Raw genomic sequence first — 26,571 nt, 5'->3', positions numbered from 1 at the left:
TTTAACAGTTTAGAAATTAGATATTGGCCTACAATTAGAGTGGATACTTTGAATATATACTTTAAAAATAATTATAATAAGTGAAGGAGATTTAATACAATGTTTTTAACAAAATTTTCACGGAAAGAAGTCGATTTAAAAAAACTATTTAGTTTATTTATTTCAAAATATAAAATAAAGAGAAAATAAAAACAGAAATTAAAAAAAAAAACACTCACACACTTGTGCAAAAACAAAACTCTTAATAACATATATTCAAACAAACTGAAGAAAGCACTTAAATTCATGCACCAAGAAGAACCTTCTAGATCGTTTGAAATAAGATATATGCACCACTAACAGTAAATATTTAATAGCTCAAAGAAAACTAATTAAATAACATAGCAAAAAAATTGGATCCACGTGCATCTATTTATTTTCGCAATATCGAAACGTGAGAAGAGTTAATGGAGAAGCTTCATTTCTTTTAAATGTAACAATATTATTCTTTTATTAGTTACATCTTTTATTCCAATTATATTACTTGCCAACTTCACTTCAATTTATTATGGGCTTAATTTATTTTCTAAAAATGTCTCAGATAAGTTTCAGGTTATGATCTTATAGAAAAAAAAATAAATACTAGATCTATTTCTTCCATTTTAGTTCCTTATATAAAACATAAAATGACATGAAAAGTGGGATCATCTTTTATTTCATATATATATATATATATATATATATATATATATATATATATATATATATATATATATATATATATATATATATATATATGGATTGTTAACGGTCACTTTCACGAAAGCTGAAATTTATCATTTTCTTATTAGCTTATTTCTCATTTAATCATGAATTTCAAATTGGGAAGATTTGTTGTTCCTTGAGATAAGATAAAAAAATTAGACGATATCAGTCTAGAAAGACATTCAGCGCAATTAAGAAAAACATTACAAAATTTTATTTTGTCTAAGAGCTCTTTTAATGTCTTCATGTGAATGGAAGTAAAATAACTGAATTCAAAAGACAACTTAAAACATTTATAATTAAATTTGTCATCTAAATTTCTTAGAAAAAAAAACATTTATTATTATGTGTGTAGAATTTACAAAATGAAGTTATAAAATAAAAAAGCCAGATTTATTGCATTTTTTACATAGAAAAGTTTTTTTCAGAATTTTATGCTTAATAATGTAATGATTGAACAAAATTTCTATGCACAGAAAAAGATCTTTATTTAAAGAAATATAATATAAAATTATGTATAGCTTTTGTGCATACATATCGATGTTTAAAAAGCAAAAAGTACATTGAACCAGTAAAACTATATTCTTGCTACTTCTGTTTAAAAAATAAAAATATTCAAAATTACGACACAAAATTAATTAAATTTTAGTATAAACTAAAAAAAATTTTCAAAAATATTTTAAAAACTTTTTAATATTTAATTTTGAAATAGCAATAAACCGCTATCAGATACTATCATCATTGAAATACAGCTGAACTTAAGCAATTGTATTAAAATATCATGATAAAAATAGCTAATGTTATTTTGATATGAAGAATACTCACAAAATATTCCTCCTCAAATCCTCCTGAAACGGGATGTGACAATGGAGGTACAAAGCTTAGAAAATCGAAATGGCTAAAAATAGAGATGAAAGCTATAATTAATTTCATTTCTTACAAACTCAAATTATTCTTCTAAATGTACATGCAATTTTAAAAGTTTATTTGAAAGTAACCCAATCAGCTGACCGAGATACAACAAAACCCTTACTTCAGATTAGGTATAATAATTTAATTCTAGAGTACAGGATTTATGAAACTTTAGATCGCGATTCTAAAGCAGCGTTCACACGAGGCCACCTATTGTGCGCAATGAAAGGCCACCCTTCCTCAAGAATAGCACGTGATCGAAACGGGACAATGGCAGATGGTTGTCTCATCGGGACAAGTATTTGCCATTGTCCCATTGCAGGCACGTGATCTTCCTGAAGTAGGCGTGACCTTCCATTGCTCGCAATAATTGGCCTCATGTGAACCCTGTTTAATTTGGTCTCTTAATATGAAAGTTTTGAGACAGTGAAAATATGAAAGTAATCGAATACATTTCTATAAATTAAAAAATTTTAATAGTTCGCTTGGGGGAAAACCTGCAATATTTTTATTCTAAGAGATAATATGGAAGGATTTATGCAAAAAATTAGTACATAAAAGGAAAAGGTTTTTAATAAATCTTTAAAAATATTTTCTGCAATGATTGTTGTTTCTTTGAAAAAATAAGAATAGCTTTGATTACTGAAATAATAATCAATCATTTCAATCATATAGGGATGAAATTTTGTAAATATTTCCTTTAAAAGTTGGATTTTAAAAACCTAAACAGAGCGCAGAAACCTTCTATTTAAACTGAAGTAAGTATCAGCCTTCTACTAGTAGAAATCCAAGAAGAATTTTCCGAGTTTGCACAGTGTCATATTTTTAAGGGTTCAGATTAATAAAAAAATTCTTGATGTATTTTAATTGAATTAAAAAAATAAATAACAGCGTTTAATTTCCAGCTTAGTTTCTTGTGAAATATTTCCATTTTGCAAAACCGATTTTTGACAAGTGATTTTTTTTCCTTCAATGATTATAATTAAATCCAATCATCCAATATCTCCAAGAAGAGGCATCACGTCCCGCAGTTTCAAATAGGAACCTTTATTAAATTTTTTTCAATATATAAGAAAAATAAACAAACTCAATATATTAGACTACAATTTTTATGTTAATATTAGAGTGACAACTGATAGTAAATATGGAATTATTATTGATAACATCCTTCAAAATTAGAAATTTTATTATTTACTTAATTTTATAAATAAATAAGCTTTTTGAATTGAAATTATGAGCTATCGAAGCTTTAATAATTAATAAAAAACTTTTCGGGAAAATATGGGCTAGTGGAATGTAATGAGAGAAAATTTGATGCCATGCCTTTCTTTGAAGTAAAAATATGCCCAGTTTTTATGTTTAAAATAAAAAATTTTATATATATATATTATTTTACATATTTTATATATTTTCATATTTTTTGATATTTTTATAGAAGTAATCGAAATGAAAATGCAAAATAGTAGGTGGTGAGTGAGAAATAGTACTTACTAATTTAGAAAATAAAACAAAGCTTCACAATTCTATATTCTTTAATGCACATTCCTTAAAATGATTTAACTGACAATACATGTATATACGTGTGAAAGATGGGCTCAAAGAATCAGAAATCTGATCTGTTTCAATTAATTCCGCAGATTTGATATTTTTATGATGGTACTAATATTAGAACGAACTTACATATAATGAAACTTAATAATATTTAAAGAAAAGACAATAATGAATTCATATTCTTTCTTAAAATAACATGATACTATGTGTAGTAGAAGTTTGAAAGCGCAATTTGTTAAAACTAAATAAAATTAATTTCCTTATTATGAACTATTTATTATTTATTAATTTGAATAAAAATACATGATTCTGATCTTCACTTATAAATAAAGTAAAAATTGGATAAATCAAGCTATTTTATTCTAAATTAGAACACAGAGGAATAGCAGTTTTTTAAAATTAGAACAATGGATCAATAATCTGTATTCTGATTTGAAGTAGTTGATTTAATAGCTTATTTAAGGTTGTACCTACTAGTGAACAAATCAAAAAAATCCAAATCATTGCAAAAATTCTGACAAGTTTTTTTCATTTCCCCCCCCCAATTTTTTCGCACACAATTAAGCCGAAAATAGATCTTATATGTACCGTTCTATGAATTTTAATAATTATTGCCTGTTTTCTTTCAAATTATAAAGAAAAGATGTAAAATATTTCTAGAAAATTATTCCAAGGAATTCCTTGAAAATACTGACACTTATTACATCTTACAAATCCCTGAACGAAAACGAGCTGAAGCGTAGAGTCAAACTGACTTACTCTCTTTTTTTCTAAATTCAGTAGCAAAGGCAGACGTGAAATTTGAGCTATAACAGCCATCTCTGGGACGAAATTGAATCTATTTTTTTCACTAACGATTGCACAAACAATTTCTAATTTAGCAATTTCCATTCCGATAATCCTCGCCATTGTTGGTAGGGCGTATTGAAGGAAGAAACAAGTTAATCCAATGAGAATTACTTATTTTAAAATAGCATTTAAAAAGCGTTTCAAATTATATATAAGGAAATTTCATGGAAAATGTACCAGAATCACTGAAATTATGAATTTTCATAGTAAATAACAGTAAAAACTTTTATGTTCTATCATGGTAGTTTGTAATAAAAAAAAGAGTTTGAATTGAAAATAATAATGATAATAATAAAATTGAAAGTAGACCATTATTAAAACTGTTTGAATTTGCAAAAGTCGTAAAAAAGTATTTTGAATTTAATATTTTGCCCATATTTTTTCAAGTAAAATTTAAATTTAAAGATCTACTGTCTAAATTTTTTTAAAATATATATGATTTTAATCTTATAGTTAATTCATTGTGAAAATAAATATTATTACCTTGCAATTTTCAGGAACTGGAGATCATGCAAAAATGTTAACATATTTCTTGTCATGGTTATAGTGAGAATTTGAAATTTAGCTTCGGTTCTTAAAAGAGAAACAATGTCCTGTAAAAAAGAAAGTATGAATCTGAAATGCACAGTATGCATTGCAAATTTTTATTTATTTTCTTTCAGTTTTATATATATATATTCTATGTGAATAATTTGATAGTTTAAAAAAGTCAATAATCTATTCGAGCAAGTTGGTCGCCAATGGTGGCTAGTACTGTAAGATTATATTCTTATAGTTTATGCATGATTAGAAATTAAAATAATCATTATTATATAAAATAAAAAAGATAGAAGACATAAAACATTATTTATAAAACACATAAAAATTCTAAATTTAAATCGGTTTATATACCTGAATATATTTAAATATCTTGCTTTTAAAAGCACCATCCTCAAGTGCTGAGTTTTCTAAGCGGATATCTATTCCATTTATTGGTGAATCTAATAAGACTGAAAGAAGTTGTTGAAAGTCACTTGATGCATTTAATTTGTCATTTCCGTCAACAGAAATGGAAGCAATAATTTTCTGATCTCGGTCCGTAGATGTTATTAAATGAGGTACGTCTGGAAATACAAAAGTAGAGTTCATTATAAATACAGAAATAACATCTTCATTTATATGAAATTAAATAATAATTCTTTAAGATTTTTCCAGTTTACTAAGGAATTCTTTTAAAAATATTATGACCTGTCTAAAACTTTTAAATTTACAATAGAATAAATTCATTCTATATGATAAACAAATTAAGCTTATCATCTATTATCTAACTGAACACTGCCTTCCATTAGGTTCTGACGTAATACTGAATATAGCTAATGAAAGTGCTCAAAAGATTCCGAAAACAAATTGGCGTAGTGTTCTTGAAAAAAATCACTTGAGTATGAATTGATTTTAGTAGAATGGCATTTATTTTACTTTAATTTTTGTGCTTTTGCATTTGAAAGTCTTTGTTTTTCTTCCTTTTTTTTAAATAAAAAGGTGATGAAATTATCGTTTGCTTTAATATGTGAATCGATAATTTGTTTTTATATTTGTCGTTTTTAGAATGGCAACAGCTATGGCTATTAAAATTAATTTTTTAGAAGAATTTTATTAGAATACTAGCTTGGATATTCGTGTGAATATGAACTAAATAAATGCAGAATAGAATAAATATGAATTAACATTTCTGCATTTTCTTATGAACTTTTTGAATATGGATAAGTATATTTGATTTTGATCGCATCATTTTTATTTGTTATAATTGTTATAAAATATTTATTTTCATTATTAAAAAAGTTTTTATCAAAAGTTTGAGATATATTTCTAATTTTGATTAAAAATATCTATAATGTGAAGATAGTGAGTAACATAAAGATAAAACCGTAATCATTTTCTACTGGAAATCGATTTGAAAATCACAGTATTTTCCTTAATATTTCGATTTGTGTTTTGGACTTTTTTCCAAATATTCTATGATGTAGTATTAAAGCAGTCTTAGCCCCAAGTTATCAGATATGGTCTCAATTCACTGGTTTCTTCAGAGATATTAGTTAACCGTTTCAAACTCTTAGTTTTAGCTATACATCAGAAAAGATGTTATTTTAGCTTGGAGGGCATTTCTTATTACAACTGACCCGTAACTGATAATTTAGGAGATGCTATAAGATTTCTTAGTGTTATTCGCTGAATTTTCGCTTCACTGCACTATCTTTTTGACAAAGTGCGTGCCTTGAAAGAGATACGGGAAAACTAACACTCTTTTCATTTATTTTTTTCCACCACCGTATCGTCTTTATTTATGTAATGCACGTCCAAAAATTTATATGCTGTTATCTAAATAGATACAAAGTTTTCAGTTTTTTTCTTCTATTTAATCGGTGCTCGAAATCATAATTAATTAACTAAGCAAATATGCTTAAGAAAATATTCTGCCATCAACAGTACCTTACAACTGAGCTATATTTAAAGTTAAAAACAAAATATGAATCAAGTTTAAGAATACCATTAATAAAAGTTGTAAAAAATATTACTCAAAAACAAAACATTTTGGAGCGAAATGTCAGAGGAGTCAGATGGCGCTAGTTGTACCAGTGTAGTTGTTTACATAGGGCATTGATTTCAACCGAGTTGTAGCAATTGTAATGCTGAGATTCATTGAAAATTGGTGTCTCATCCTATAACATGCTTTAATGTGGATTAAGAATACTTTTGCATATAAAATTCGTTGTCATATCCTTGGCATTTAAGATAAACATGTAATAAATAGTTGGAAATTATGGTGTCATTCTTTTCTTTTGCAATTCCCCGCCAAAGTCCAAAAATTTCAAGGGAGTTGTGTGTTATTACTCCCCATGTATCCCTTATTTGTCTTCTAAGGATTTTTTCTTTTTCCAAAAATGAAGAAGCATTTATCAAGAATAATATTAATTGCAGGCAAATATCATGTATGGTTTCTACTAATTTGATGTGAACGCGTTAGTTCTACTGTCTGATAAATGTTTTAATCAATCGGGTGATAAATATGTAAAAATTGAAGTGTTGGTATCTCTCTCTCGCATCTCTTTTGTGTTTTGTGCCGGTTCTTAATTCTAAATTTTTTACTGATATTGTAATCTTTTTTTATTAAATCTATACTTATTTATCATATATTTCAAACAAATTGCAAATTATTGAATCGTATTTTCTTTTATTTATATCTTCTATTTTTTTTCTTTCTTTACTATTTCTTTTTTTTATTGTATTTTTCTGCCAAGATTTTACTTACTTTCATAAAAATTAAATAATGATCAGAGAATTAACATCAGCTTTTTTCAGTCAAATAAATATTCTATCATTTCTATTTTATGACTAATGATAATTTATTTTTTGGCTGAAAAGTGCAATAAAGGCATTATTGTTAAGAAGAGTACTAATTTCAAAATTATTAATTAATCCATAGTTTGTATTGGCATGGTAATGTTTCATTTTTTTTATCAATCTATGTTTATTTATATATTAAAAGCCATTGGTAAAATATTGATTTGCATTTGATAATACTTACTAATTTTTCGTTCATGCAGCTCAGCTGTGATGAGAATGTGGGTGCATAAACAAGGCTGCCAAGTGGATAAAGATTTATTATCTTCTGCGTGGTAACGACAAAAAATGATTTTGTCGTTGAAATTTCGTTTGCATGTTCCATCTAAAAAGGAATATATAATTAACGTACCTATGAAGAATTTAATTTGATTCTCTGCAATTTTTTATGAAAAATATTTTCTTAAACATCCTACATATTATATTTTTCAGGCAATTGCCGATTTATTGATAAGTAATATTTCAAACACTAGCAAAGTGATAATAAAATTCATAAAAAGAATACAATTCTTTTTAATATGGTTTTTATGTTGTTTATTTTGTAATAGCCAATTTTAGCAACCTTTTCGTTCTCCGGAAATATTAGTTGGATATAATTTAAAATTAAATCTTTTATGCATAATTTTATATTTATAATTTCCTTAAGAAATTATTTTAAATCAACAATCAATTGTGCATGTATGTATTCAATCCGTATATATGTAAATATATATATATATTTATCACAAGTATATAATATTTATCTATTATATTTTTAAAAAAATTAATGAATAATTCAGATTTTTTATAAGATAGTTAGCAAAGATGAAATAAAATTCTTTTTGCTTTATTGCATTTGTAGTTGATCTAATAATATCACGAATAAATATGCATGCAGCTTAAAATTTTCCTCAAGACGTATTTGCACAATCCTTTTTAATGTTAAAAAAATTAAAAATCATTTTATGACGAAATCCCTTCTCTTCCACTGTTAAAAAGAATAAAATATTCATGTTTTAATATATGATTATGATTATCTGTCTTAATCTTCAGATGTGGTTCTGGTTGGCATTTATTTAGTTTCTTCCCACATGAAGTGTTAAACAAGACAGAATAAATTATAAAATTAAAAGAAATTTGCGAGTAAAAATTCTTTAATCCTTCTTTTTGACAGGAATAAATATACACATGTAAAAGGTTTATCATTCGATCGGAAATATACTTATAATTTCAGTTAGATCTCCTCAATCTAATAGAATCTTCGCCCTTGATGAAAAACATATCATTTCAAATATACTGCGAAAATGTAATCAAAATTATAATTATTTCCTTAAAACTTTCTTGCACCCCCGGAGAGAGAATAACGCAATATCTTCTTTTCTGCGGAAAAATTTCTGAAAGATCGTGAAACCTTGAACTTGCAGAATACACTGCATATCGAAGGTTATAAGAAGAACAAAAACGGTGTCAGATGAAGTAAAGTGAAGTTTCTTTTAGCAAATAATCTTTGTTCAACACGGAATTATTCATTTTTATTGAAGTGATAAATGTTGTGGAATGACGAAGATTTCATTTTTATAAAATGATTACGGTACATTTTTTTTTTTGAGAAACCTTACTTAAACATTCTTTAATTAGTATTTTGCAAAACTGCTTACTTGTTATTGTTATGTACCATTTCAGACATTAGCTGTGAAAAAAAAATCGTAAAAATTATTAATCAGATTCGAGTCAGTTACGTCACTAAATTAAAAATGTTTGCTGGAAAATGTACTAGCAATAGACTCTAGAGTACGTTTGGAAATCAAGTTCCAAAGTTTTAGACTCAACATTCTTATTTTTGTCTCTGTTTAAATCTTTTTCGATCCAAAATTACGAATTTTACAAAAGAGTATTCTTTATTCCATTTCAACTTTATCTAAGAAACTTGCAATTTTGTGGTAGTCTTAAACAGTTTCATGAATTTAAAAATATTTACCTATAATAAGATTTCATTTGTATTATATGGCACCCACCAACCACCCCTTTCTTCCAGCTTAAAAAAGCAGTAAAACGTTCTTTTTTTTCCTTCCCTTTTCCTAAATTTTTTTAATAAAAAGATTATGATTACAAACAAAATGCAATTAAATGTGTGAATTTTAGGAAAAAAAAAAGCATAATACATATTGATGTTTTAAAAATTAGTTAAGGAGTCAAACAAAGAAAATGTTGAAGTTTCCTCATCTGCATCAGGTAATGAAAATTCTTGAGTTTCAAAAATGACCAGAAGGGAGAATTCTCATTTTGTGATCATATAAAGTAACTGCTATTAAAATATCACATTTCATATGAAAATTTTACCAAAAATTGACAAATACGAATGTGATAAGATAAACCATTCTTGATCAGCAAGTTTCCGATGTATGTCATCATGCTTTCTTTTGAAACCTAATTTATGAACGCCCAGTAATTCCAATTATCAAATCCACAACCAGCACAGTGAAATTTAATGCTACTCCCTCTTTCATCTCTTGTTCCTTTTTTTCCCCACCCTTAACTTCCTGTAATTTTGAAAGCAAGTAATGATGCAGATGGTCAATGACTTCCTATAAAAATATTCTGTTTCCACGGTGTTTTTGTTTAGCTCGTGCGTCATCGCAGAATAAACAGCTCATTATTAAATGGCGGGCATAATTCTGGGTGACGAAATATAGGCATTTAAAAATTTAGTAGCTACAGTGTGAAAGAAAATAGGAGAACATGCGCAGGTAAACACATAGTTTTGGTTAATGTAAAACGGCTGGAGACTAAAAGTACTGATCTCAAGGGGGTGCCTTTAAATCACTGCATTAATAAGACCTTTCTAGAAAATGAAAAGGATGGAAAGGAAAAACTGCATTGGCAAGTCCTTTTTAGAAAATGAAAAGGAAAGGAAAAAAAACCCTAAAGGATATTCGAACTTCCAGATCGAAACATGATAATGTTTTGGACATAATTTGCCTGCCTTTATATAATTTTTATAATTTACTCGTAATTATAGCAACAATAAAATGCGTGTGTAGAATGTATTTAATATCAACTCAGTTATTATATATATTTGTTGCAAACATTCAAAAGTACAGTGTAATATAAATTAAAATATTTTCAAAAATCTTTCGCAATAATAATTGCGCTGTTATTTGAAATTTTAATAGTTTGGAATATTAATTATATTACAGTATTGAAATATAAAAGGGGTATTACTGAAAGCCTATTATTGATCTTTTAGAATACATAGTATGTAAAGAAAAAAAATTCAAAATCGGGATTTTGACGAATTTCCAGACATTCCTGAGGTTGAGGGAAAAAAAATTTAAAAAAATTATGTGTGATAGTATCTAAAGTTTTCTGTTTGTGAAAAAAGTAACTCAAAAATATTTTTAATTTGAACGAACGAAAGTTGGTACATGATTTCAATACCATAATTGTAGATTTTTGTCAAATTTTGAGCGAGATCCATTGACAGGAAGTATGATTCTGCGCAAGCTATGGATCTGTATTTCCCCAAATACAGGTGAATACATGCAAATCCTAAGAAGCTAGATGGATAAAATTTGGAACACGAATTTTGCATCTAAATTGTAAATACATATCAAATTTTAAATCATATTTGACAAGGGGTCGAAAGTACAGTCGAATTCGTCTGTACTTTCACATGCACGAACGAGTTAACTCAAAAGTGTAGTGAGTTATAAATGAAATCTGGTATAATCTCGTTACTGAAATTACAGCCGTGTATACACTTTTGGCTTCATTCGGTTCGAAAAAAAAGTTCAAAATGTTGTCCCTATTTTTTGTTCTATTCTACAAAAGACAGAACTGAACAGGACTTTGAAAATGAAAATCTGAGTACTCGTGACATTCATGATTTTGTCCAAGGACCAAAATTTTATATGGAGGGAGGAAATGTTTTGATTAAAAAGTATGTGAAAAAGTTTAGAATAGGGCTAGTTGTACTGGTTTGAAATTAAAAATGCGTAAAGATAGATATAGTGTGGCTGTATTCTCCAAAATTGTTGAGAAAAAAACAAAAAAATTTCGATTAATTTTTATTTAAGAAACTTATTAAAATTTTGAAAACACTCTCTTATTGAGCATCTACTACTCAAGCAATAACAATGAGTCAACTCTTGTATCTTAGTCCAGCAGTGTGGCCTGAAGAGTGTTTTGCAAGATTTTTGCATGTCGAATTTTCGAATATCATAATTTAAGACTTATTATCCAGGCTATAAGCACTACCCTATTACAAACATAAATAAATGGGCTAAAGTTTGATTTAGTTCACTTTCTATTTTGATATAACACAACTATTTCTTAAGCCTCCAGTTGCTTATCCCACCATTTCCACGTGTTGGCAATCGGTCCATTTTCTATTGTAACCCGCGTTTTTCGCAGTTTAGAGTATTTATATTTAAGATGACAGATTTTTATTATATCATATTATTATTGTGTAACATATTACATCAGTTCACTTGGTTTGAAAAATATTTGAGCATATTTGCAAACATTGCATCTAAATAGTGATTTAAAAAAATATCCAGTGAGAAGGTTAAATGATTTGTAAAGAAGTCACCCAGATTCAGAACAGACAATCTACGGTTTATGTGTAAATGAATTAGACATCATTTTTTTTCTTAAAGGGAACATGAAAAGAATTTTCTTATTTCTTTCACTTTGGGTTATTAAAGAAATAAATAATATGAACCACTTCTCTGGGGCATGAACTATCATACTGTTAGCAGAAAACTGATAAAAAAATTTAGATCTCATTTACCAAAAAAAGGAAGAAAAAAAATTGAATGGCATACATGTGCACAATTGTCAACATAATGTAAGCAAATTAATAAAATGAGCAAAAAGTGTTTTGTCAAAACATGCATTTCGAAATTTTGATGATTCTCTTTGTTTTCAACATTTCTTCCATAAAAAATCCTTTTTAAGACTTTATCTCTGTGTGTTTATGTCAATCGAAGCACATGTGAATAATTTAACTAAAAAACATAACTTTTTTGAAAAAATACCAATAAAATTAAGAAATACAATTTTTTTTCTAAATATAAATTTTCTTTTCTTTATTATACTACAAAACTGCTAAAAAATCCTATTTACTAAAAAAAAATTATATTTTACTAATCATAAAATTCATAAAATTTTGTACATTTTATAAAATAGAATAGTGTTGCTCTTCATGTCCAGAAAAATATTTCAAAGATTTTTTAGCTATTATATTTATTTGCTTGCGTGTAGGCTAGTTGTAGTGTTGAAAATATTAAATACATTTATTTATGTGCATGCTACTATGGCTACAATTTTTTAAAAATTCTGAAAATAAATGATTATGATAATTTAAATGATTGTATTAAATTGGAAGTTATTTTTTTAATTTTAACAATTTTTTTACAGTTGCTCCCAATATTATCATCAGAAAATAACAAAAATGTATAATTAAGAAACAGTAATATCAGTACATCAATGAAAAGAACTATTGTGGATATTTTTAGGAACAAATTTTAATCAATAGAAAATTTCTACTGATTAAAATCTAGAATGTTTCGCTGCGTATCATACAGGATAACTAGCAATTTACTATCTTCTATAAAGGATGTTCTTAAGATAAAGTATACCTGAAAATTTATAGCAGACTGCTATCTATTTTTTTACTAAGCGAATATTGGTCAAAAATAAGCAAAATTTTCTGCGGGAAAAAATTTGGTCGTATTTATTTTGTAGTATTTTTTTAAAATTCTAATTGAAATATTTCTATTTCAAAAGTATCCATCGACTTTTTAATAATCTTTAAAAACCCTGAGAGAATCACTCACAGCAGCATTTTTGTTGAGAATATAATTCATTTTAATTTATTTTAAGAGCGAATTCTCAAGAAAACTCAATATTTCAACATTGATTCTAAACAAGTATCATAGATAATTTTATTCATTACAACGAACCTTACGCCAGCGGCTATTTTCATTACTTAATCACTTCGTAGAAACCTAATTTATTTTTTCTGCCTTCCAGTATGCAAAACTACTTCAAGTTTTGTCTAAGACTGTTTATCCACTTAAAGCAGGGGTCATGAAAAAAATCTGACCAGATAATCACTTATCCACCCAACCAACAAGTTCCGTTAAGTGGGGCCAAGACACCATTCGATGCTGCATTTCTGGTTATTGCAAAATGGGAAAAATCCCTTTCTACCCTTAATTTTTTTCTAGTGCATGCCATCTCTTCTCTTGGGGGACGGAGAATTCATTCCTTACAAACATCTTCCCATAAAGCATTCCTCAGTGCGTATAAAACCGTGACCCGATGTTTTTCAACCTTAAAGGTCGTTGCTTACAAGTGACCCATTTGAGAAGTGATCGCTGACGTGATGCCGGAATGGATAGCTGGTGGACTAACGGGATCGGAATCGGCTCAAGGTTGGCATGCAGAGGATGATAACAGCAGTGAAGTGAACGTCATCGACGAAAAGTGCATCGGAGAGAAATAGAGATGAAGGGTTTTTAAGAGAAAAGAAAAGATCTTTTCTGACGTTCAATGTCAAAGGTCGGAAATGGACGACTATCAAGGTGAGATAGTAACGGAACAATTGAAGAAGTGCTTTTGATAAGGAGAAAAGAATCATGAGCGTGGTGGTTTTGAATAATTTTTCTTTGCCTTGTAAAAGATCTTTGAGATTAATTAAAAAGCCGTTGGAAGTATCTGAATAATATAAGAAATATTTCAACAATGTAATCTTATAGAAGTGCTAGATTTAGCAAATAATAATGTTGGGACTTGATTGTTCGACAAAAATAGCGTTAATTGGCGATTGGAACTGGGGAGTCGTCTTTGAACATTTCAGAATATGTCTGCAACATTTTATATTCAGAGAAAAAAGAACCCTCTCGAATAGAATTTTGCACCTGTTATCAATAAAATTATTTGCTCTCTAGCATTATATTTGGGGTTTTTTTTTCATTAATTCCTTAAATATAAACATGAAACCTCTGCAGATGAGTAAAAAACAGTGCGGGATGTCTCCCAAAAATGTACTCTTATGCTCTTTTATAAATGTGTTATCCCACTCCTAATACTCACATTAAATTGTGGAACTTGAGCAAAACCGTGAATCCCATGAGTGCTCACACTTATTTTCAGATTTCCGCGCGTGAGAGCGGTATGCTTCATAGTAAAGAAAAGGAAATTGATACTTGTGTATTATTAACAGTATGCCATTGGCTATTAGTATGCGATCTTTGAGGATATTTTTGGTGATAAATCGCTGGAATGCGGTTACACAAGTACTTAACCGAATGCATATTTTGGACTGATTAAAGTCAAAATTGGACATAATATAGCAATTATAGTCACAAAATCACATAATAAATTTCATTTATTTAAGCCATTGCTATTACATGCATATGGAAATACAGACCGATAAGCAGTTAACCTTTTAAAATGGATTTGGTTCAAAACCGGTATGATCTACACCTTAGATGTTAAATCTGCTTACCAAATTAACTAAAAGTTCATAGAATAATTAAGATACTTGTGGAATAGTTGTTATTTGTAAATCAAATTATTATTATATCTATGAAGTACCTATAAGTTTACAAATTTCACACTGCGAAGCAACAATGGAATTTGGTCACAACAGTGAAGCATTTGAACAGTCTTTTTTCTTGATTTTTAAATTCTGTAAAAAAGGTAGGGGGTAATTAGAGAAAGGCAACTTTCTGCATATTATTACGAAATGAAAAATCACTACCGATGATTTAAAAAATATATTTGCTTTATACAAATGACAATTCTATCTCTTTTTAGAAGAGCGACGGTACAGATACTTATTTAACTGATGATAATTTTTGTCAGTTAATTTATAAAAATTAGAGAGCCATATTTAATTATCTCCCCTAAAAATACATTGTAAAAATGCTGGTAATATTTGACAAAGTATATGTAAGAAGTTATTAAAATACACATCTTTTAAATATCAATCTGCTGTTGGGTTGAGAGCTCAGGACATCTACAAAAACGCTTCATCAACAAATAAAATATTTACGATACATAGGAATGCTTAGTAATTGGATTCTTAGAGAGAAATGGAAATTCGTTTTATTGCTAAAAAAATCTCAATTCCATCTATTGTATTTTTAATTTCGAGATTTTAAGGATTTAAAATCAAAAATTTACTGTAAAGTAATAATTTAAAAAAAAATAAATTACGCGATTTTATTTCTATAATTTTGATAATTGTCTGAAGATATTCCATGCTCAGAAGTTATTTAATTTAGTGACATCAGTTTGATCATAATTCATTACTTTGGCGGAAAAAAAAGTGTCAATCTGTTTTCAATGTATCAGTGTCGTGAACAATGATAACTCAAAACCGAAACGGGTTGTAATAACGAAATTTTGCAAATAGTTTTTGTAACTGGCTTTGTTAGATTTTGTATCTAATCCATCATCAGAGCCTATTGTCTATATGTCTATCTGTGTGCAAGTGAACGCGATAATCCTAAAATGCAAAATATGAATTTTAGTACATGATCTTTAAAGATAATTAGAAGGTCAGTGTCAAATTTTGAATCGAACGGTCAGTTACAATGTTCATTTCATTCTTTTTAAATTAATATGAGATTAAATATTAGCCAGAACTATATGAAAAACTCTTGAATAAGGTATTTTTAATGAATGCTTAAATTTACTTTATGTATACAAAATATAGTAACCATTCACAACGAAGTATATGTTTAACAAATACTGATACATTATAATTTGAAATTCGCTATCTTAATATAATACCTACCATTCTATAATTTTTTTATATTCATTGAATAAAATGCCAATATAAATTTTAATATATTTTAATCAATTCATTACTTATCTGGTTATTGCTAACATGAAAGGAAATTCAGTTATATTTCATTTTTTTAAATCTGTAGTAAGAATAAATAATGCAAGTTCGCTTGCTTTCATAAGCTAACAACCTGATCTATAACTACTTATCTAATTAAGCTCAAATATACTTGGGTGGGAAGGCACACATTTTTTAATTAAAATTAGAATTTTAATTAGCTAAAAATTAAGCGCAATTTTGGCATTTTATCGTGATAACTTTCAAAAACTTTCTTTTTTTTTAATTATTGCATAAAAATAATTTTTATATACAAAATACTATTGCATAAAATATACAAAAATATTATTGTATAAAATATACGAAAATATTTTTTGTATAAAGTATACGAAAATATTTTTGTATAAAGTATACGAAAATATCATTGTCAAAAAATAATTGTCCTTTTTCATGACATGAATTTAGTTCTGCATTTTTTTTCACAAATTCTGACAATTTTTTAAAAATATACTTTTAGATTATTTTCAACAATATTTTCCATTGCTGCAATGAAATTAAAACCATTTTTATAATTTGATCAAATATTTAATCATAAGTAAATAATAAATAAATAAAAATGTGTATGGCTATGAAAATAGCACTGCTTTATCACTTATTGCTTGGAATTAATTTATTGAGCAAATCAAGAGTACCAAGTAATATTTTAAGTGCACTCAATATTTCTAGGGAATCATCTTATCGAAAAAGATGACCAGTGCAAAATAAAAGAAAAATATCATTAGAAATCATTTAATTAATTTTAAAATTTTTGATCGCATAATTAGTGTCTAAAATACAGTAACTCATCGACAATTCCAAAGCATGATTTCAAGGGTCTTTAAGTTTTAAAAAATGAATGCATTATAGTCATCATATGAAAATAAAACGCTTTTGATTCCACATCAATTTTAATAAAAAAAATAAATAATTCCATGGCTGAACTTGGATCGTTATAGCAATATGAGAAAAGGAAAGGCGCCATCTTAAAACAAGCAATGTGCATTGTAATTTACAAGTTCAAGGTTCCACGGCCTCTCAAAAATTTATCGCAAAAACGAAAAAGTTGTAAAATACTGCGTTTTTATTTTTCTCCGATTAAGCTAAGGAAGTTTGAAGAAACGGATTGTCGTTTTTGCTTACTTTTCCGAAATATGAAAGAAATAATATGTTTTTCATCAAGGGCAAAGAGTATTTTGTTGAGATTGAATCAGATAAAGAGTTCTGGCAGAAATTATAAATATTTCAGTTCGCATGGATTATAGAGAACATTCTAGATACATGTAATTACTCCTATCAGAAAGATGGATTATAGAAATTTTTACACGAAAGGCGATTTCAGTTTTAATATTTGTCCTTTTTTGATTAATGCTAGTGGAGGAAAACAAACTACACATCTATCAATCAGAATTATTTCTTAAGATTAAAGCGGGTAGAATAATTACATATTAATACATGAAAAATTTATACTTTTTTTAAAAACTGAATAATAAAGGAAGAGAATAAGTTTCGATTTAAGAAAGATTTTTCATTTTCTACTTTTTTGTGTATGAAGTATTCAAAGTACTGTAATCAGCAAAACATTAGAGCTAAAAGCTTTGACAAATCCCCATGTCCAAACTTTCCGACTTTCCAGAATCCAAAAAGCATATTTTTGAAATTGTGTCTATTTATGAACAAGATAACTTTGAGATGGATATATGAAATTTGGTATATAGACTTTAAATGAAATGTGTAGATTTTTTATCAAATTTTGACTAAAATCCAATCATAGAAAGTCTGTCCGTCTGGCTGTCTTGAGTACAAGTAAACACGATAACTCCAAAAAGGATCTAAATGGATAAAATTTAGTACACAGATTTATTCTCTAAAGTGTAAATACATATCAAATTTGGAACCAAATCTGTGAAAGGGTTGACTGTCCGTCGATATTATTATCTCATGTATGTAAAGGCGATAACTCAAAAACGGAATCTGGTGAATGATCTTGTGCCTACTGACAAATTTTAATTTCTTTTGGAGGGAAAAAAAACCTACTACGAAAATACATTACGATTTTCTGGTCCCTGTGCCAGCGATTACTTGTCTGTGTTAGCACGTTAGGTTCAGGAACAACAGTAGATTCAGCTGGAGACCGATCTTTTGCAATCATTGTTCCCTAGTGTCATGCAATTAATACACAAGTGACGATTTCCTTTATTATGCTACGTAGCTTACAACTCTCATGCATGAAAATAAAAACTTGAACTCTCATAACGTCCACGGCCTTGCCCAATATTTACAATTTTCTGCGGGAAGAATAGAAGGGGAAATTTATTAGGGAATGTGCAAGAAAATTTCGTGAAGATCATTTTTACTATTTACACGAAGAAAATGTCTTGATAATTTATTCGTGATAGTATTAATGTTATTACATTGTAAAAAGATACTAATTTCAATGCAGCTATAAAACGTCGCGTTTCTTATAAAAAGCCTTAAATAAAACATTGTAATTAAATTTTTATTACTAAATTTGTTGCTGTCACTGCTAGTAATATAATGAAGTTAATTCTTTCATTGTGATCTCCTTCATCTCTTTTCGAATTCTCCAGAAAAAAAAAGATTTATATGAAGAGAATTTTTAATCTGCATGTATCAACATCATAAATTTTGACTTCCAAGAATATGTACTTTTACTAAATTCAACTTTTGTAATAACTTTTTTACAACTTAACTATCCTCAATATATTGATACTTGATAAAAGTCTCAGTGCAATTTTATACAGATTTATTGTTATATAGGTTTTGATGAATCCATACGTTCTAGATTTTACTGAACGAGAAAAAAGAATTTATAAAAGCTTTATTTCTAATTACGAAATTATAGCTCAAAAATCTGAATAGCTAGATGGATGAAATTTGATATCTGACATTTGCACCAACACTCCAGATTTTTGCCAAATCTTGGGTGACATCTAACAACGGAAACAATTGCGTTTTTCAATCACACATTGAAATTTCTTCATTATTTTATGTCAAGTGGATTAACAAATACTTTTAAGGATATTCTTGCTATTTGGGTTGAATTCCAATGTTATATATGAAACAGCATATAAACATAATAATACTGCATAAAGAACATAAATATAGCATATAATACACCATTTATAGAGGTTTGTTTTCAGTCCTTACTAATAAAAAATAAATAACAATGTGCGCTAATTAAAATTATTTCATTTTAAATTTCTTCTTTCGCATATTTTTATAATTTTTTCTTTAAAATAAATATCAGATCATTATGATTCATTCTGAGATCACATCTATGCATAATGCAATTACGAAATGGATAATTAGCATGTTTATTGAAATTTACATGGCTGACAACTGAAGTTGAAAGAATCGCGCAATGTGTGAATTAATTGCTTTTACAATTTATGAATCATTTCTGTCATCATTAAAATGCCCTTTTTATGTCCTACCTGTGTGGCCTTCATCAGCAAACGCATCTTCCATGTGATCTCTCCAGTCAAATATGTCGGACCGGCCCAAGGAAAGAAAGGTCAGTAACCAGAGAAGAATGAACTTATCCTGTGAAAGATGAAATATGTGAAATTCATTTTTTGCAAAATTCTTACACAGACACTATAAAATATAGTAAGGCATAATATAATATTCCGAATATTAAATAAACTATAGTACAATATCATAAATATTATATAATAGTAAGCAATATTGTAAGTTATATTGTGTTACTTAAGTGTTACAAATTTTCCATAATAAAACATAATTAATAGAACTTGATCTAATCATTTATGATTTCAAATATGCATATAGATAATTAGTATAAAGTTTTTTTAAAAAAAATTGTAAATTAGAATTTTATGCATGAAAGGACCAAGTTTATAAGAAAACACCACCACTATGTACAGAAAATGATATTTTATAGCGCTATCCTTATAATTACAAATGCAACCAACATAATTATTTTTCTTACACAACAATAATGCAGTTGGAAAAACAAATATATATAGCCGTCTTCAAAAATTTATGATACCAAACAAAACCAGATAGAGTGCTTTCTTTTCGATTTGATCGTATATTTATGCAAAATTGCACGTTTTGTGTTTAAATGATCGGTGCAGGGTAGAAATTCGAATACTATATATTTTTTGGATTTCTTCAGTTTCACTATTTGTATCCGAAATTTAATACATATCTACATTTTTTTTATATTACATATATTTTTTTATATTAACATAAAAAACTTACTGGACTTTGTGTTATCATTATGACACAAAAATATAATTCCCAAAATGTTTTTTTCCCGGATCAGGACGTTTTTGGTGCTTAAATGTATTAGAATCTTGAGTTTGAATTTTTTTTATTAGTAATATTAATTTTATGTGAATGAGAATTTATTTAACTCTTAGGAAATATAAGTTTTTGTATTCCTCTTTACTCCCTCCCCCTACCTTTCATAGCCAAATAATTTTATAAACTTTTAGTACCTGCACTGGTCGCCATCGCCAATCAGCCATTCGTACTTTATTAATAGTATTAATTTAATCACATCAACCAATTTAGATTAACTACATTTTATAGAAATAAATAAAAGTGTTATTTTAAATTTTATCGCACAAAAGTAATAGAGACTTTCGACTATTAGCTATGGGTAGAAAGTGGCGAAATCGTTCAAATTATTGAGACCGGGGGATCTGCTAAAGTTTTATGTTATGACATTTTCCAAAAATCGCAGGTAGTGAACGGCAAATGACCATTAATTATGAATTTTAAGATCATAATTTTGCAAACGAAATAAAAATTAGTGTGCTTTTCACCCGTAAAGAATATATAGTAAAGGGTTTTAAAATTTTTATCAAAAAAAACAAAAAAAAAATGGAAAGATGGGGAACAGGCGACTATGAACGACTTAGTCAAATGTCATAGGCATTCACATGAAACAGAAATTTTTGAAGTAAATACAATAGTTGTGGTTGGACTTTTTTTAAAAATTATTTTTAAATAATCTCATTTACAATATTTTTGATTATTTTTTAAATTTCTCAGAAAAAATTTGGGATGATGGGAAAAAGGCGACCTTTCACATCTAGAGGTCGTGAGTTTACATATAAAATAAAAATTTAGGAACCGGGCTTTGGTTCTACAAATTATTTTAAAAACACAGAAATTCAAAGTTCTCTTAATACTGTGTTACTTCTTTGTCCTTGGAATCCTGTTTTTAATTCATTGAATTTAAATTTTGCAATTTATTATACACTAGAGAACACTAGAGAATAATAATAATATTTTAATCACAAGGGTTGCTTATCTAGTTGGAAAAATGAAATGTTTTAATATTTGAGGATAATTTAAATTTATCAAGTTGTGTTTGGTAAAACAACTTTTATAACTCAGCTTGGCCTCATGCGAAGAAAAATGTTAGCAACTTTATAAAACATTTTCCTTTCTTTCGCATTGTGCAAATTATAACATTAAAAAAATTATCAGTATTTTATTACTAGAACATGTGCATAACTATCCTGTTAACAATATCTAAGATCTGATTATCACAGATTAACTAGCGAAAGTTGTAATGAAAAATCTCAAGCATATTGTTAGAATGGTTAAGAAAAGAAATTATTATTTGCAACCTATTTTTGATGTAAATATATAAAAATATTAGAAGTTTTGTTTCTTTCCAATGGAATGTAATTATAGCACTGAAACAAATAGTGATCTGTTAATAGAAATAAAACGTAATTCCAAATATAAAATCCAAAATTATATATATATATATATATATATATATATATATATATATATATATATATATATATATATATATATATATATATATATATATATATATATATATATATATATATATATATATCGAAGAAATTATTAGCAATATCATTTAATGAATGAATAATTAAATAGAATAAACGAATCAACACAAATATTATTTATTCATGCTTAGGTTTATTCGCACTTCAATAAATCAGTCAGTTTAAACATATAAAAAACTTCGCTATGTTGCTTGAACTAGAACAGAAATTAGAATTTAAGCATTCAGTAATGATGTAGAGATATTTTTAAATCCCGACCATCATTACAGACGTCAGTAAATGATTATATATATTAAATAAACGTTTAAAATCCTGTATCAAAAATTAAAATTAGAAAAAAAATAATTTTAGAATACTGTTTGTCTGTGTCGGTGTGTTCATGAACACACCGACTAAGATGGATGAAAGAAAGTTGGTATATGATGGCTTGATATGTGGATTTGATATGTTTGTTTGATATGTTTGTACCAAAATCTTCCTTGAAATGAATGTCTACCATTCTGCTTTTTGTTGGATATAACTGCGAAAAAATCAGAACAATAACATTCTCAACCTCATAACATGTCATTTGTTATGTGATCTGAACATTAAAATTTTAAATTTGTTAAATTTCAGATATAGAAGAGCATAAATTCAAGACATAAACGTTATTACTTTTTTTTACGACACGGTATAATATAAAACCTGAGTTAAACATTAAAAAAAGCTATATTGTGGAAGTACATGAGAAAGTCAATGAGAAAACAGTCTGCTGGATAAGTCAGTTTCAGATTTTTAAAGTGTTTTAACCATGCATTGAGACAAATACTCTACTTTAAAAGTTAGAACAAAATGAACCCTTAAAATTTCTATTGTTTGAAAATATTTAAAATCAATTACTCTGTGATAAAATGAAAAATGTTGTCCGTAAAAACAGTTACACATTAAATGCCAACACACATAAAAACAAACATTTAGAAATTACATTTTTTTTGAAAATATTATGACGAAGAACTTAGGTCATTAATTTAAATAATATTAATTCGGTTATTTGTATTCTGTTATTATACTGCTTCAGCAAGTTTTATTTGGATTAATTTATTTCCTGATATGAGTTATAAATCCTCAATTATATAAATATATGCTATAATACTATGAATGTATACAGAACGAGCCGTGAATTTCCCACATTTTAAATACACATGTAGAAAAATAATTGAATTCCAGACAGTTTTATCACTATTCAATTCTTCTTTAAACATGACATTAGAAGTATATTAAATTAAATACAGCTTATTTTAATGTATTCCTTTTTTAACATTTTACAAATTTTATTCGGCAAGATTTCATTTATAATGAATACATAATAGCTATGAAAGATCTCCTATTGGAATATATATAACATTTTACGAAATTTACAAATTCCAAAAAAGAAAGAAAGAAATGCACGCTGCAACAAAATTGGCAAAGAATAATGGAATAGGTTAAAAAAATTACGACGCACACAAAATCTCGAAAAAAAAAATGAAAACGGAATAAATAGGAATCAAAACTGAAAATTACCATGAAAGCTGATCAATAACCAGATTTAATTTAAAAAATGACTAAAAACTATTTCTCGAATTTTCCGAACTAAATTTAGGTGATCAAGCGTGTTTGAAAAATTGTATTAAAATATAAATGAATTAAAAATTACTAAAACAAAGGCTTTAAAACTTTAATATTCCATTCAAATTCGTATGCCTGCTTTTTAGTTTCCTCAGAACTTTATCATTTCTCGAAAAACAAATTTGTCTTAAACGCCAAAATTGTGAAATTCTTTAGTTCCCGTTGGCAAAAATAATTACAGAACCCGCTTTGATTAAAAATATTTCACAAAGCTTTGTTAGCTTTCTGGTATGCAACACAAAAACAGTAATGGCACTTACACATTCCTTTCTGTGACTTCACGCCCTGTTCTTGGTAAATCGCATTAGTGTGGGCATCCTAGCATTTTCACATTAACATTTCATATGCTTTGTTTTTGCACCAAATATCATCAGGATATACGCTAATGGTTGTCTGTAATAATAGTTTCCCTACACTGTGTACTATAAAGATGAAATTTTCCCGTTATAATAAAATTTTATATGGTTTCTACTTTCTTCTTCTTGTTAAACTATGCATCAGATAAAATATTACATGGGAAGCGAAGTATTATAATATAAAAAAGGTTCAGATTAAAAAGGAAGTGTTAAGATAGTTTCTTTGAAATAAATGCAGATTGTATCACAACAAGATTTGATACACATATTCACCAAGTATGCGGTTTCGATTTCAAGAAAAAAAATAGTGAAAGCACCCCTCGAGTTTCACGTATACTTAGACAATATAATACCTTCATTTCAGTTCTTATGAAAGGGTAGTATTCTCCATTGAGTTTTTTAAACAATATTGCACCTTCATTTTGACTCTCCTTGTGAAAATCGGCATTCCCTTTGAAAGGGAAGTAAACAGCAAGTTTTTTTTAAGATCAATACATGTCAGCAAAAGCGATTTCCAGCCCACCCTCTGTCCACTTGTAGTAGCGCAGTTTTGTCACGTTTTATGTTTCGTAATATGATGAGAAAAAAAAATTGAGTATGCATTTTAAACGCCTTCTTTTATTATTACGTTCACATATATATACGAATAAGGCAGATAGATGGTCCCTTCTTTGATGAATTTGGTCCAAATGTAATGCAAATCTATCATTTTGATGATACATTTATGTGCCAAATTTCATAAACATAAACCTTTACGTTTTAGAGTTATCGTATTCCCATGCACAAGAATAAGAAAGACTTTCCTACGCCGAATTTCGCTCAAAATTTGATAGAAATCTATGAATATGGTATTTGGACACCAAATTTCGTACTCGGGCTCAATGCGGTTTGGGGTGATCATGCTCATGGACAGAGAGATATAGAAAAATAATTGTTTTCGGTCACAAGGAAATCTAAAATGGGGAGAATTCTTAAAATTTCGATTCCTTAATTAATCTGGATTTTATGACAGTATTTTTCTTCTTGTATGCTTTATTTCCAAAAAAGCTTTTAAAATTCCTATTTTCTCCGATTGGCGTAAAATAATGCTGATGTGTTCGTATTTTCCTAAATTTGAGGGAAAGTTTCACCAAACATTGTTTTAACCCTTTCTAGAGCCGTGGGAAGTATGCTTCCCACCAAATTTATCAATCTTTGTATGAAATTATATAGGTTGGCATAAGTTCTGACAGATTTTTTTAGTAAGTCAGATACTTAGATGTTTCAGTTCTTTATCTCAGACAAAATGATGTGTCTTGATTTGTTACTTAATTATTAATTAACCAAATTAATTAATTAATCAAATTAAATTTATCTAATAAGCTAAATGAATCTCTTTTCTTATTCTAATTTCAAGCCTAAAAATATTTTAACATAATATGACTAGAAAAAAATGGCCCTTTAAAGGGTTAAATGGACGACAGTAAATACTATAAATAGATTTCTCTGCTTAGTGGATTCTTGCATCCATGAAAGAAATAAAAATAAGTGGATATATATTTTTTTTAAAAAAAAAACGAAAATTCTGCCAGCGACTTACAAAAAAAGTTAATTCGAAAATCAAATAAGTAATTTGTGTCATAAATGTAATTGCAAAAAAAAAAAAAAAAACCCTGTTTATATTCTTGTTGCAAAAATCTTTGCGTTACATTAAGAGATCAAATTTTTAAAAAATGCAAAATTTTATGATTTTTATTTTTAAATTTTCTATTATTATCTTTAAAAAAAAGAGTAAACAAGAAATAAATCTGAAATTTGGGTAAATTTAATAGAAAAAATTATTGAATAGCAATAATCCTTAAAATAAGTAAAATTTAAAGAATAAAGGGGATTCATTTCAAGGGAAAAATTAATAAAAAGAACAAATGCATTCCAAACTTCTGAATTTAATTTAATAATTTAATATAAACATGCATTGTAGTACTAATACCTTATGATTCATAGATTTTGTAATTGTTTCAAATTTACTTATTTGGCAACTGATTTACTCCAAGCGGCTCCAGGCCTCCTTTTAGTGGGAAATGCGCCACTGTTTCAGCATTAAATATTGAAATATTACTAACTCAAAATAATAATTAATTGATCATTAATTTGATTGTTGAAATTACATAATGTAGTCAAAAAGTTAATTAACCTTTTTAAAAATCTTCTGAAGTTAATACGAAATAATTGCTTTAAATAAGACTAGCTGACTATAGGCATTTAAAAGTTGAGGATTTTTATGATAATCATATTTCCCACGGTCTTATAAATGGTTAATTTTCAAAAACAAATGAATAAATGAGCCAAGCAAAATAAATAACTGATCCAAATATCTTTACTTACATGGATTTGCGCACCCATGGAGAAACCTGTGAATTCTTAGAGTCCGTTTTTCGAAAGTGATTTTTCA

At 27.4% G+C, this 26,571-nt stretch overlaps 1 protein-coding gene across 1 annotated transcript; it reads right to left on the bottom strand.

Moving 5' to 3' along the window:
- Nucleotides 1–899: 899 nt before the first annotated feature.
- On the bottom strand, nucleotides 900–26,571 carry LOC129968225 (uncharacterized). The gene is made up of 7 exons (XM_056082079.1): nucleotides 26,505–26,571; nucleotides 19,768–19,876; nucleotides 7,619–7,759; nucleotides 4,948–5,159; nucleotides 4,540–4,649; nucleotides 1,570–1,642; nucleotides 900–914 (listed from the first exon to the last, which is right to left on the bottom strand). The coding sequence occupies exons 1-7, from the start codon at nucleotides 26,520–26,522 to the stop codon at nucleotides 900–902; spliced, it is 678 nt and encodes a 225-aa protein (XP_055938054.1). The 5' UTR covers nucleotides 26,523–26,571.

Source organism: Argiope bruennichi, chromosome 5 (genome assembly GCF_947563725.1).
Source record: "Argiope bruennichi chromosome 5, qqArgBrue1.1, whole genome shotgun sequence".
Classification (NCBI taxonomy): Eukaryota; Metazoa; Arthropoda; class Arachnida; order Araneae; family Araneidae; genus Argiope; species Argiope bruennichi.
The sequence above is the reverse complement of the archived record's forward strand: the minus strand, read 5'-3'. Positions and strand labels throughout refer to the sequence as shown.

Bases quoted from the DNA above. Each gene is read 5' to 3' on its own strand.
- LOC129968225 (XM_056082079.1), bottom strand. The intron at 7,760-19,767 runs GTAGGACATAAA...ATTCCTTTTTAG, and splicing joins TGCTGATGAAGGCCACACAG to ATGGAACATGCAAACGAAAT. The intron at 1,643-4,539 runs GTAATAATATTT...CTCTATTTTTAG, and splicing joins CAGTTCCTGAAAATTGCAAG to CCATTTCGATTTTCTAAGCT.